The 14220-nt window shown below is 35.5% G+C and overlaps 2 protein-coding genes across 2 annotated transcripts; one reads left to right on the top strand and one right to left on the bottom strand.

Moving 5' to 3' along the window:
- The first annotated feature begins 650 nt into the window (after positions 1–650).
- LOC132616874 (integrin-linked protein kinase 1) lies at positions 651–8343 on the top strand. The gene is given in 14 exon segments (XM_060331629.1): positions 651–935; positions 1047–1306; positions 2301–2378; positions 2461–2556; positions 3248–3333; positions 3444–3564; positions 3919–3998; positions 4432–4494; positions 4608–4726; positions 5992–6077; positions 6577–6698; positions 6759–6870; positions 7914–7932; positions 7935–8343. Coding segments are annotated over 14 exon segments (1371 nt in total). The 5' UTR covers positions 651–841; the 3' UTR covers positions 7970–8343.
- Positions 8344–9804: 1461 nt separating this feature from the next.
- LOC132619412 (ATP-dependent DNA helicase PIF1-like) lies at positions 9805–11298 on the bottom strand. Its single transcript, XM_060334326.1, has one exon. It carries the CDS (start codon positions 11296–11298, stop codon positions 9805–9807), a length of 1494 nt encoding a protein of 497 aa, XP_060190309.1.
- Between the last annotated feature and the right edge of the window lie 2922 nt (positions 11299–14220).

The following is a 14220-nucleotide window of genomic DNA, read 5'->3' as shown; positions in this document are numbered from 1 at the left end:
GATGACATTATTGAGTAAAAACTCATTATATATAATTAAAAATTGATCTGTACTGCATGAAAATGGATCAATGATTATTTTGTTGATGGATAAGGAATTATTATTCCAGTGAAAATAGATCGATAATTGTTTAGTTGATGAAATAAGGATTATAATTCGAGGATAAATTGCTAGATTGTTCCATCCATGGTTGATGCTACAAATTTTGATTCTTGGATTGATAACCTCGAAATTACTTATACTACAATTTCAACATTCTTTTCATACTACACTTATGCTTGAATAACAATTATGAGATTGTTAATCCCAGGAGAAAATAACAAAATGGTATATTTTCCTTTCTTCAAAGTTCTTTTTTTTTTCTTTCAAAATTTCTAAGAAGATAAGATTCAAATTGATGATAAATTTATATAGTTGAAATTAAATAAATATTTTGTATTATTCTTGAATATTTCATTTTAAATTTAATAAAACAAACTTTACCAATAAAAATATATTCGTCAAAATAATCTCATCATTATTTATTACTATTTACTTTTCGTATTAATTTCCATTAAAGTTACCAAACCAAAAGACGTATAATAGCAACCAGGGCCCCGTCTAACTTTAGCGCTTTAAGTAAAGCATTTGTTTTATTCGTTTCCCTTTATGCTTAAACTCAACGAAATTTCAAACTTGCTTCTACACTAGTTAATTCGTTTCAGATTCTTTCACCATCACACCTCACTTATAGCCACACAGAAAAAGCATTTCACATTGCATAAAACACACTAGATTGGTCTAGAACGTTCTCCAATTCTTCGAAGCAAATTTACGAAAATCATTGAATTAATTTTCCTTTATGGAGTACTCAAAGTCACAGTCAAGGTTTCCGTTGGGCAGACAATCATCACTCGCCCCGGAGAGAAACGGCGTTTCCGGCTCAGTTACTGAAGGAAAATATTTCATTTATAAACTGGAAAACTTATTACTATATAAATTTGACTATAAATCCTAGCCCTAACCAATTTTTGTTTCTGACAACTTTTAATTATTTTCTCCAACAGTTAACGCTGGCCACAGTGGTGATGATGATGGTGAAGTTGACGGAGGTATGGATTCCGGTTTGAGGTTAATGTATATGGCTAACGACGGTGATTTGGAAGGTATGAAGGAAATTTTGGACTGCGGTACCAGTGTGAACTACACAGATATCGATGGACGGACTGCTTTGCATATTGCAGCTTGCCAGGGAAATGCTGATGTTGTTGATTTGCTGCTCAAAAATGGGACTCACGTGGATGTCATGGATCGCTGGGGCAGTACGGTATAGTTTATTACTATTACTGTGTATTTAAACTAGTGTATACCTCTCCGTTGATACGCAACAATCTAATTGTGACTGGTACTTTAATTTATAATTGCATCGCGGTTAACTTTAATTTGGCTTATGTGTTATCTTAGTAAGAGTAAACGAATATTATTAAAGTATTGGATGAAAAATTAGTTTGATCAGAGTCTATATTTTGTATAGTTTATTGTTGTACGTAGTGACGTGACACTTGAGTTAACTCAATTCCAAAAGCTAGCTTATGAGGAGAGGATTGCTCAAGTCCATTTAAGAAGACCACCAGTTCATTCTCCAATCAATGTGGGACTGTAACACCCTCTTCACGCCTTGGCCCAACTGAAGCGTGGATCTAGAACGCAAACAGGGGTCTGATACCATGTAAAGATATGACTCTTACGCCTAAGTACCTTGAAATGGACTAGTGGTTTGCTTATATGGACTTGGACAATCCTCTCCTTGTGATCTAGTTTTTGGAGGTGAGCTAGGCCCAAGTATCATATCTTTACATGGTATCAAAACCAGGTTCATCCCTGTTTGGGCTCCCGGTCTATGCTCCAGTTGGGCCTGGGAGTGGTCTATGATTAGATTCCCACATTGATTAGGCAGTGGACTTATATAGACCTGTGCAATCCTCCCCTCACCAGCCACCTTTTGGGGTTAAGTTAGGCCTAAGTGCCATATCTTTACAATTGTATTTGAAAGCTGTATCGGAAAGAGATGTTGTCTAATATTTTGGTTTCCAAATGGGAAGACTTATATAAATTCAAACAAAGGAGTACATCTGTTACTGGAGAAGATTTGTGAAGCCTTAATAGTGTTTAATCATTAGTATCGCGACTGCTTTGTGAACTGAGTTAGTCTCCAAGTTATACACTGATGTCTATATTGTGGAACATGTGTGCAGTTGTCTTGAGGTCTATTTTGGGCTACTCACAATAGTGTAGTGTAGTGACAAAGTATGATTAAATAGCCTCTTGCAGATGCAATATATTACAAGAATAATGATGTGGTCAAGTTTTTGGAAATACATGGAGCAAAAGTACCTGCAGTATGTATCAATAACTAGATTGTCAGCTCTAATTGCACAATGGTATAAGCATTTACCTTTTCTATTTTACTTTCGGTTTTAGATTGCTCCCATGCACGTCGAAAATGCTTGTGAAATTCCAGAGTATGAAATTGATCCAACAGAACTTGATTTTAGTAATAGCGTCAACATAACAAAGGTAACAACTTTTTCCCTGACTTGATAATTATGCTTATTTGATCATTGCACACTTTTCCCTTTTGTTATTTGTGTTGTGTACTTGTGTTATCACATTAGATGTCCAGATATATTGTTGACCTTTGAAGGGGATACTGGCCTTCGGTAACAAGTATACTAACATGGTTTTCGAATTTATTCCCAAGCTCTATTTCCCCTCTGGTTATCTGAGTTGATCAACCTGTCACAAATCTATGGCAGGCATTGTTGTTTAGGTTTCCTTATTTACCCATTCCAATGGTATTCATCCACCGCAATATACATGACCTAATTTCAACTAGCACGGACATCTAGAAGAGAAGGTTTAAAAAGATGGTTTGTAGATGTGAAGACATCGAATAGCTAGTAGCAAAGATGCTAATTCAACACTAAGATAACATAAAGTGAAAGTCAAATATATTACCTTAACCTTCTGAAGAAGGAAAAGTTTGTGATTCAAGAAAATATTTCCAAGTAGTGAGGCAGGCTACAGTTAAGTAGATCAAGAATTTTGGGGTTGATGAAGTATCTGCTGTTATTATTGGATTTGTTTCTGACAACTGTTTCCTTTATGATCCTAGCTGTTATTTCTAACTTCTGTCATTTTTACTATGTATCTGGGATAAAATTAGTGAAGTTCATATCTTTAAATATTTCATGTTAAATGGTTGTAGGGTACGTTTTGTGTTGCTCTGTGGCGTGGAACTGAGGTTGCTGTTAAGAAACTTGGTGAAGAATTTTTCACCGACAAAGATAAATTGTGGGTTGGTCATAGACTATCAATTATATTTGAATTAGAACTTTCCTCATGTGACAGTTCATAAAAATTTACTAAAGACTCTTTTCTATGTTTTCTAATTGGTTTTTCAGCAAGGCATTTAGGGATGAGCTTGCCTTACTACAGCAGATACGCCACCCAAATGTAGTCCAATTTCTTGGTGCTGTGACACAGAGTAGCCCAATGATGATCATCACGGAGTATCTGCCTAAGGTACTTTTCTTTTAACGAACAACTCGCCACTTCCTGGAGTTATCTCCAAAATCTTGCTATGATGTCGCAAAATCGAGAAATTATGTGGTTAAAGTACTTCAGAATTATCACAAAATCAAGAACGACCATGCAGCCAAATCAGTATAATTGATGGTTAATTATCAATAAAGTACTAAATACAAGGGTGTTAACGACTTAATAAATCATACATAAAGCCATGTTTTTTTTTTCCTTTTTTGTTGCTCAAAGAAAATATTTTCTCCATTATGTCAAGAAAATCCATTAAAATCATAGAGAAAGCCTTTGAAGTCCCTGACGATCCAAACTACACCGTTTATTCTGTTCTGTTTGCAGGGAGATCTTCGTGCATTCCTGAAACGGAAAGGTGCATTAAAGCCAATAAAGGCGGTGAAGCTTGCACTGGATTTTGCAAGGTTAATTTACTGGCTAATGTGCTGAATTTCCACTGGAGAATCTTATTAGTATAATTACATACCGTCACCAGGTGCTTGAATTTGCCTAAGGTCCCTGTAGGTAAATGGTCATTAATACAGGAGAACTAACTACAGATTTTATAGTTCTACGTATAATTTGGAATTGTCAACTTCATTTTGTATCTCTTCATGCAGTTGTGTTTTTTCACCATTGGGTTATAAGATATTCAACTTTGGTGATCTCAATAGTACAGGACTTGCCTTTGGGGCTCAATAATGATTATAAATCTTCATTAGAAAGCAAAATAGTGGCCAGCTTTGTGATCAGTTGCAGAAGAAGCTGTGTACATAAATATGTAGAGAATTCTAAGATTGTCTTTCTTATAGTTGCGTTTATGTGTCTCTTACAGTCATATTTGTATGCATTTTGCAGAGGAATGAACTACTTACATGAGCATAAACCTGAAGCAATAATTCATCGAGACCTAGAGCCCGAGTATGTTGTAGTCTTACTGGCTGTTCTCTAGTCACGTGCTTTGTTTGTTCTTTCGTGGCTGAATAAGCCTGTCAAATGTCTGGAAAGCTTTTAATTGCTGAGTAAAATGACAGAAACATATTACGGGATGATTCTGGACATCTGAAAGTTGCAGATTTTGGACTTAGTAAGCTGATGAAATTTACCAAAACTGTCAAGGAAGATAGACCACTGTTGCGTCAAGAGGATTCATGTGAGTATATCCCAGCGTCTTATGTCACTAAAGAAATATATTCACACTAATGATTTGTTTTGTTGTCATTTTAACAAGTCGATTTTTCAGGACATTCTGTCATTGTCGTGGGTCCTTCACTTTCATGATTACTCCTATGTTTTTGTTCCTTTTTTTCTTTTTGCAAAACATATACAAACAGTATTTTAGGTTCAAGAAGTTCTCATGGTTTTACTTTTCCTTTTAATTTTAATAAAACACATGTTTCACCTCTAGTTTCCTCTCTAAAAGTCAGCATAGGGTTGTTGAATCTTTTACCAGCAAATACTGAACAATTTACATTTAAAAACTTACCTTAGATGGTTGTGCTAGTGAATGAAACTATAAGTTTTTGGACGGAAGGACTACAATAACAATTACGCCTCAACACCAAACAAGTTGGGGTCAGCAATATGGATCCCCATTTTATTTAAGCTCATTTCATATCATCATCATACTAAATAAAATAAAAGTAAAAAAGAAAGTCAAGTATAATAATAATAAAAGTCAAGTATAATAATAATAACAACATTAGAAGTTCTCCAACAAGTCTAAACTCTATCCTTAACTAGTAGCTATCACCTAAATAGATCTTTTCCTTCGATTGTGCCATATCTTTGGCTAAGTCTGCATTGATACCAAGCATTTGTAGGTCTTTCGGCGCAACTTCCTTCCATGTGAGGTCTACCCTCTCCCCTTTTAACATCGTCGCTTACCATTATTTCACACCTATGGACTAGCACATCTGTAGGTCGTTGTAGAACATGTCCAAACTTCTCAAGCGACCTTCTCGCATTTATTCTCAATGCGTGCTACTTGCACCTTCTGGTGAACGTGGTCATTTTTAATCTAATCTAATCTGGTATGATCGCACATTCATCTTAGCATCCGCATCTCTGTAACTCATCTTGTGGATATGCTTAACATTCACTACCATAACATTGCCAGTCTTATAGTTATTCTATAGAACTTACCTGTCACTTTGGTAGGTGACGGAAGGACTATCTTGAATTTTTTTATTCATCAAAAGAATTATTAACTTGAAAATTTGGCAATACAATTTGAAGAGGAGAATTACAAAGTTATTTTAGAAAAAAGTACCAATTCTGGTGGACAATATTCCTATTTGATCATTTTAGAACCATGGGTCCTTATATGCATGTTTTTAACATGATACTTATTGTTATATAAAGTTCTAGTGTTTTAGTTTATGAGAATAACAAGTTGAATTGACTTCTTGATTACAGGGAGATATGTTGCTCCAGAAGTTTTTAAGAATGAGGAGTATAACACCAAGGTGGATGTTTTCTCTTTCGCTTTGATATTGCAAGAGGTAGGCTCTTTTTATTCTTAGTTCTCTCCTCTCATGCATCAACTACTGAAAAAGGTTCTCCAGCTGTGCCCTGTCTGGAAGAAAAAATGTTAGTATGTTTGTGGGCTTGCTGGCTACCACTTCTTGCTTTAGAGATGTAATTTTGCTTTTTACTTATGTAACAGCATTTTTATGTGTAATTTGTGTTGATGAGCATGATATCAGACTGATATGCTGCCAATGGGTTGTATGTATGCATTCTAGGTCTCATCTCATGGAGGAAAAAGGAATACCAACGGGGTCCTCCATATTTTGCAGTCAATTTTAGTTGTATTCAAAAAGATTGTTTTGCCATCTACTGTCCCCTATTCTCATTTCTGGCAAATTTATGCTTATTCTACCTTATGCATTCACTAGATAATCCTGACTGTTCCAGCATGTTTGTAAGTCTCTTAATATTTAACAGGACCTTCGGATAATTTAGACATTTGTACGCCTCATATATTTTTCTATTCTGCAGATGATTGAAGGCTGCCGACCATTTTCCACGAAGCAGGAAATTGAAGTGGCCAAAGCCTATGTTGCAAATGAACGCCCTCCCTTTAAAGCTTCACAAAAGCTTTATGCTCATGGACTGAGAGAGTAAGTCCCTGTGTTGCTCTCAATTTCCTTCAATTGTATTTAAAATGATTATTTCAACAGGTTAATTGAGGATTGTTGGGCGGAGCAACCAACAAGAAGACCAACTTTTCAGCAAATAATTATCAGGTTGAAAGAAATCAAACATATTCTTTTGCATAGAAGATGTTGGAAGGTAGGAATCTCTCTCACCTGGCCCTGGGTAATGTTGTATGTATTGCTTTGCTACATAATTTGAAAGATGGAGATAAATTACAGAATAAATGTGTAACTAATAGATATATGTAAGTGGTGAGGACTTAATAGTGAATATGCACATTATTCATGAAAGGAAGTTCCAATAATGAGGTTTAATCCATGAAGGAATATTAGGAAGTTGTCTTATGGAACAAGCAACTTGAAATCAATTGAACGAATTGATAATTGATCAATTAACAGCCCTCTTTTTGTCATTCTGGAGAATATGAGCCGACCTGTGGATTAAAAGGAAGCGTATAGGAAAGAATTCATACAAATGTCTTTTGTTTATTAATTTTTTTTGGATTGTTTCTTTGGTTTATTTGTAGTCTTGGTTTAGTAATTTATAGTTACCTTAAAAGCAAAAAGTATTTATATAAGCTAGAATAAAGAGTACAAAGATATCTATTCAGGTTTGGCCTTCAAAACCATACTCTCCCTTTCTAGTAGAAACTTTGGGGACAAAAAGTGAGGAACATCCTGTTATCATTCGTCCATAACCTCTCTACGAAATTCATTATCAATGCTTGCCCTTATCTGTTCAGTCTTACTTTCATTTTTGTGATTGAAACAAATGAGGAATGCTGTTACTGTTTGTACTGTCTTAAATTATATGAAAAAGGATCTCTGGTGTGCTGAGGAGCTCTCGTTACTTATGGGGTCCAGGAAAGGGCTGGACCATATTGAGTATATGTACACAACCTTTGCATTTTTGTAAGAGGTGGTTTCTACGACTTGAATCAATGACCTCCATGTCACACAGAGACAAGCTCCCCTCCTATTAAATATCTTTGAATGAATTAGTAAAATATATTTTTGCTTCAATTAGTGCTCAATGCAGTCCGACTTGGGTTTCTTCAACCAAGTTTTTGTATATTTGTCCTAGTTATTTATTTTTTTGCAACTGCTTCCATGCTTTTGTTGACACGGTCTCAGCAGCTTCGTGACCACTTTCTCAGCTCTGAATCTGTCACTTTGCAGGCAAAGGCACTTAAATGTTTCAGAATCTTGAGGCCATCTTGAAGTTTGATCATTAGAGTTCAAGGAGTCGCTCATCTAGCTCAACTGTCTGATGAGAAGTGCCTGTGCTGCAGCTACACCGTTAATCAATTCATATTGTGAATGTTTTCCAACCTTTATTCGTCACTTTTTTTCTTTCTTTTGTGCGACGATGGTTTGGGGAGAAGGTGACGGTATGGCTTCCATTGCCGTCCTTTATGTTTGTACTGGAAGTCTGATGTTGATTATTGCTTCAAAACTCTGTGATTTCTTTGTGTCTTTTCTTGTATGTAGGGTAACATGTCAATCGTTTTGAATTTGTTGTTTGTTCACTTTTGCTACAAATTTTGGTAGTTCGGGCTATGGCAAAATTGTACAAATATTATGTGGTATATGAAAGTTTGTGATGCAATTCTTATTGAGTAACTCATGGGAGAGAAAAGAGAGGAAGACCAGTGAAATCTCACACGTTACGTCACTAGGATGGAAGATGAAACTATTTTAAGAAACACTATAGACTATAATACTAATAAATTTCTATCTTTTCAGAACTGTTAATTATGATAAACTTTGTCTTATGTGCTTGTGCGGCAATTGCATGTCCACTTATCTCCAATTGCAATTCTTTAATCAAAACACAATTAGATATGTCAACCATGGAAATAATCTAGTCTCGTCTGAATTCAGGCACGTTCTACCACGACCATACAATTTGTTATGTTCAACCACACACTAATATATTATCTAGAAACTAGAAATTAGTTTCAATATATATATATATTTGCATAAAAACATTTTACATCATGACGAATTATCCAACTTGGTTTTAGCTTTTTCAAAAGTTTATATTGGAGCTGAGTGTTTAGAGTAACAATCGAACACAAGTAAATTTTCATACGATGATGGTATCATAGGTAAGATGTTAGACGTAGCAAGAGCCCTATCAAACAACTGTAGCAAGCCCCGGCAAGGGAGCTTGGCAAAGAAACATGTTAGACCACAAAATTGTTTCATCTGAAATACCTAGTTGGTTGTACCAAAGTCTCAATCCAGAGTAAAGTAGGTTGTCATGGATCAAGATCACTTCCTAGCTGAATGTGAGCTCCATTAGTAATTATCAAGATATACAGAAATATGTGAACACACTTAGGAGAACCATGTGCTGCACTGCACTCCATGGGTCTCAGAGAAAAATGGGTATAGCCATTCTTTTACAATTACCTGTCTTTACATATAGTTGTGATACTTCATATATTCTGAGGATTCAAGGGACAAAATCTAGAACATGGACAATGCATCTTATGAAGTTTAAGGAAGTTCTTGTGATAGGCAGAATCCTCACATTTTTTGTTGCCCACGAATAAGCTACCTGAAGGCAATGATGAACTCAATACCCTGCTTGCACGACCAAATATTGTATCTTTCTTATGTCTTCCTGGATTGCCATGGTGCTTTCTATTCCGTCTTTCTTCTTTCATAATGAAGAATGGATTTGTTTCTACATTGGACTCGCATGTATGTCTTCCACACACATATCTAGCTTCTTATTTTAAGCTATTACCAACGGGCGGAGTAGGGCATGGATGCTTCCCCCTTTATCCCCCAAAGACTCCTGCCCCTCACAACTATTGGCAGCGAAAATAAGCAGCACCACAGAATTTGCAAATGGATGACACTCTATACTGTTAATCCTCCAAACGCCTAAGCTAGTTCAGCCTAAAACTAGTCAGCAGCCAACTGTAGCATAATGGAATAGGAACAGATTTAATAGAGTACAAGAAGAGGAGAGGCCAAGATAACCTTAGTGAGATCCATGTAGAAGCTTTTTCAAATTCTACTACCATTGTTCAAGGTTTACATCAGACTTCCGAATTTAAATCTCATCAGTCGCACCGTCTTCTTTTGGTTCATCTTTTTCATCAGACAATCTTTCGTAGAACTGCAAAACCTTGGGGTTTGCCTTGATCTTTGACGGATTGAAATTGACTAGATTAAGGCCATCCAAGCTTTTAACACGCGAAAGAGCAACATAAACCATCCCAAAGCCAAACACCCGGTAGAGATCTGTATGGAGGCTGTTCAGAGTCATCCCTTGACATTTATGAATGCTTAGAGCCCAAGCCAGTATGAGGGGAATTTGCTTTCGCATGGCAACCGCTACATCTCCCTCCATTACATACCATCTTTCTAGACCAATCATCAGTTCTTGCCCGGAATCAAATTTAACAACAGGTAGCAGGTTACCACTGCTGCAAACGTCAGAAATCTCATGGTCATATGATTTATGAGTATCTTGAACAACAGCAAACTCTAAGATTGTACCAGTAGCACCATTCACGAGTCCACCAATAACATCAATATTCTTTGTCAAAAGCACCCTAGATCCGACACACAACTTGATCAACTCAGGTGCAATTCCATGCTTAAGCTGCTTCTTCCAAGGATCTTTACCACTGTCAAGAGCTTGATAATGAATTAGTACCTCATCTAAACAGTCGAGTCGCTCGGCATTCACTTTGCTCACATCATCAATCCTTGGGTAAAGCTGAACAGCTGAAGAATCTGGCTCCACCTTTGAGCAACATTGATCCAATAACTTCAAATCCTCAGAATCATACTTCCCTTTCCTAATTCCTTGCAACAGTTTTATCAGCTGTGCATCTGATTGCCTAAATATCATTTTAAGTTCAATTTGCATGTCAAAACTAGCATTCCAACAATCAGCTTCAAAGGCAAATTCCTTTTTTGTTCCCTTCTTATTGATAACTGGTGGAAGCTGAAAGAAATCTCCACTTACAACTAATTGTATGCCACCCCAAATCTTTTCCTCACAACCAAGTTCTTCACTTCTGATGCTCCTCGCGATAAACTCAAGATTATCAAAAATCTCACCACTAATCATGCTAATTTCATCGATAACCAAGGCCCTAACTTTATTCCATCTTCGAAACGCTCTCTTATCCAATGTAACTCTGGATAGCAAATCCACATCACTAGCATCACCAAGACCAATTCCAGCAAAAGAATGAAGAGTCTGCCCATTAAGGGCACAAGCAGCAACTCCAGTTGAGGCTGTTACGAAAACCCGAGATTTCCCATGAATCTTCCTAAGTTTAGTGATAATATGCTGAAGTAAATAGGTTTTTCCAGTCCCTGCAGAACCAGTAATGAAAACAGAATTCCCAATTGAAATGGCTTCCAAGATTTCATTTTGTTGGTCTGTTAACTTTACTTTAGGATTTTTAGTGCTTGTGAGTTCACTCCTACAAGTTTTCACCATGCTTTTTGTAGTAATTTGAGAGCAACATGTAGCTTTGGAGCTCAAGAATCTGTAGGCTGTTTTAGCTGTGTACAATGACAGATTCATATTGCTAAAACTAATCAAATTTCATCACACAAAGTGGTTTTTTGACTGTAAAGAATGGAAAAATTGAACAAAAGATTTGTAACTTTGTTCATCAAGAAGAGGTTTAGGGTGTATCTTCTTTGCTGGGGTTATTAAAAATTTCTATATATAACAGCATTTATTGAATATTTATGAGACATTATAGTAAATGAAAGAGAAAAAATATTCAAATATTGAATGTTAAAGGGTTTGCTTACCGAACTGGAGGAAGTTTCATTTCCAGTTGAAACAGAAAAGAGAAGTTAAGGTTGTACTAAGGATCATGTAGGTACCATTATATCATGGGCTAGTCTAATTTGGGCTCATAATATGAGTCAAATGGCCTTCATTGGTATAGTGGGCCTAAATCGAGCTCATAGTGGACAAGCGGACTCCAGTATTTGGCCATTTTTTATGGGGAGAATGATGTATATATACATATGAATAGAGTATATTTATAAAATATGACGATGCTTTTCAGTTTACAAAATATAACAATAGATTTCTTGCAAAACATATACAAATTTTTTTCACTCAAGGCTTGGAAAATTCGCTCAAATATTTGTGTATGAAATGTGTATATTTTGCTCAGGGCTTAAAAATTTCGCTCAAAATTGTGTATGAAAATTGTATGAATTATGTATGTCACTCCATGCTTAGAATTTCGCTCACATTTTTCGTGTATGAAAAATTGTATAAAATCGGTATGAAATGTGTATGTCTCGCTTAAGACTTAGAATTTTGGTGAAAATGTCTTGTATAAAAACTCTATAAAATTGGTATGATATATGTATATAATTGTATATACATGATGTATAAAGTTCATATTAGGTTTTAGAAAATTTAATACAACTAAAACAATATTATATACAACTTTCATACAAATTTAATACAACGACAACAACATACAAAATTTAAGAAACAAATTTCATATAAACTCAACATACAATTATTTAAGAAACAAATTTCATATAAACTCAGCATACAATTATCATACAACTTTAATACAATTTTGAATCTCACTTCAAAATTTGAAGATAAACCAAATTTCATCAAATCCACAATCAGATCTGCTAATTTTCCTAATTCTTCCTCGATTTGAATCTGCATAGTGGATAATATAAACCATACAACGATACATTACTAATACTAGTGAAATCTTAACCGAATAACCACGTTATAGGAATCTGCCATGGTTGATAAATCTATCCAACAGGGAAATTAAGAAGAAAAGAGAACATAATGTTTTGAGTAGTCACAAAATGATGATTTGATTTAATGATTCAGAATAATTGCCACAAAGTTATTTGAGATAACAAAAGTTTCAGATTCCTGAAATTTCCTGAGCTGATAGTTGAATTTTTGGGTAGTTTGGTTGTCTCGCCAGTGAACGCTGTCGTTGCTGCCTCCGTTTTCCACAATAAAACTGCCTTTTTTCCTCTGTTTCTGCACCACATCGATCTCCATCTCCATAACCACCGTGAAACACGTCCCCAAAACACCGATCAACACAATAGATCTGAAGCAGAGGTTGAGTAAAATGGAGAGAAGGGAAAGAGAGGGTGGGCGGTTGGGTAAAGGGAAAGGGAAGGGTGAGCGGCTAGGAAAAGGGAAGGGAAAGAGTGGGCTTTTAACTTTTCCAGATCTTGTAGGATTTGTAATTAAATTGTTATATTTTATAAATAAGAAGAAATATCCTTATGTTTTGTAATATAATGTCTTAAGTGGTATTATTAGGTCATTTTTCCCTTTTTATGTGCGGCTTTCCCTTCAAGTGCAATGGTCTTTAATTTTTGGCCCTCAAATTGGTGGTTTTAAATTTTTGGCTTTCACCTAATACCATGAGATTTGGAGTTCGAATCCCGGCTCAGAAAAAAATAAATAAATTGCAAGGCAGAGTTTTGTGGCAAAGTTAGGCCTTAAGGCAAACTTTTATCCAAAATTAGGCCTATTCGGGCAAAAATTAGGCCTTAAAGTAGAGGTTTGTAAAATTTCAACAAAAAAAAAAAATGCCTTAGGGTAGAGTTTTGCGATTTTTTTCTAAAATTTTTGACTGAGCAGGGTTCGAACCTGAAACCAAAGAATTTTTAGCGAAGGTTAAAAATTAAAGACCAGTGCCTTTGAAGGGAAATCGTGCAAATGACCCTAATTTGGCTGGTATTCATTTTTTTGCACGGATTTCCCTTCAAAGGTATTGATTTTTAATTTTTTCCCTTCGCTTAAGAAAGTGGCAAAAAATATCCGAGGTTCTGGGTTCGAATCACCACTCAGTCAAAAAAAAATCGCAAGGCAAGGCTTCGCGAAAATGTGCCTAGGCAATTTTTTTTTTTTATCTCTTGCATTAAGGCAAAAAAAAAAAATCTGTTGTAATTCTAATAAGCCTAATTTTGCAACGAAACACTGCCTTGCGAATTTTTTTTAACTCAGCCGGGGTTCGAACGCAGAACCTCGGGGCATTTTAGGCGGAGGGAAAAAAAAACTAGCAATTTGAGGGGCAAAAATTAAAGACCACCCCCGAATAAGGGCAATCGTGCAAATTGCCCGCTGGTATTCGCGTTAACAATTACTCCCTCCATTTCAATTTATGTGAAATCATTTGACTAGGCAGGGAGTTTAACAAAGAAATAAAGACTTTTTAAATTTATGGTCCAAAATATGCGTTAGATATTTGTGTGGCTATAAATCATACCATTAAGAGTAAAGGGTAAACGGGAATTTAAAGTTAAATTATTTCTAAATATAGAAATGTGATATTTTTTTTTAGACAAACTAAAAAGGAAAGTGTACCATATAAATTAGAACAGAGAAGTAGTATTACAAAAACTAATAAATTTCTTAACGCCGTTAATGAGCTACGTGACTTAAGTCTGTTTAGGAGATGAAATTTCATATCATTGAGCGCGT

The sequence above is a fragment of the Lycium barbarum genome, chromosome 11 (genome assembly GCF_019175385.1).
Source record: "Lycium barbarum isolate Lr01 chromosome 11, ASM1917538v2, whole genome shotgun sequence".
Lineage (NCBI taxonomy): Eukaryota > Viridiplantae > Streptophyta > Magnoliopsida > Solanales > Solanaceae > Lycium > Lycium barbarum.
This window is presented reverse-complemented; position numbering and strand designations above follow the sequence as displayed.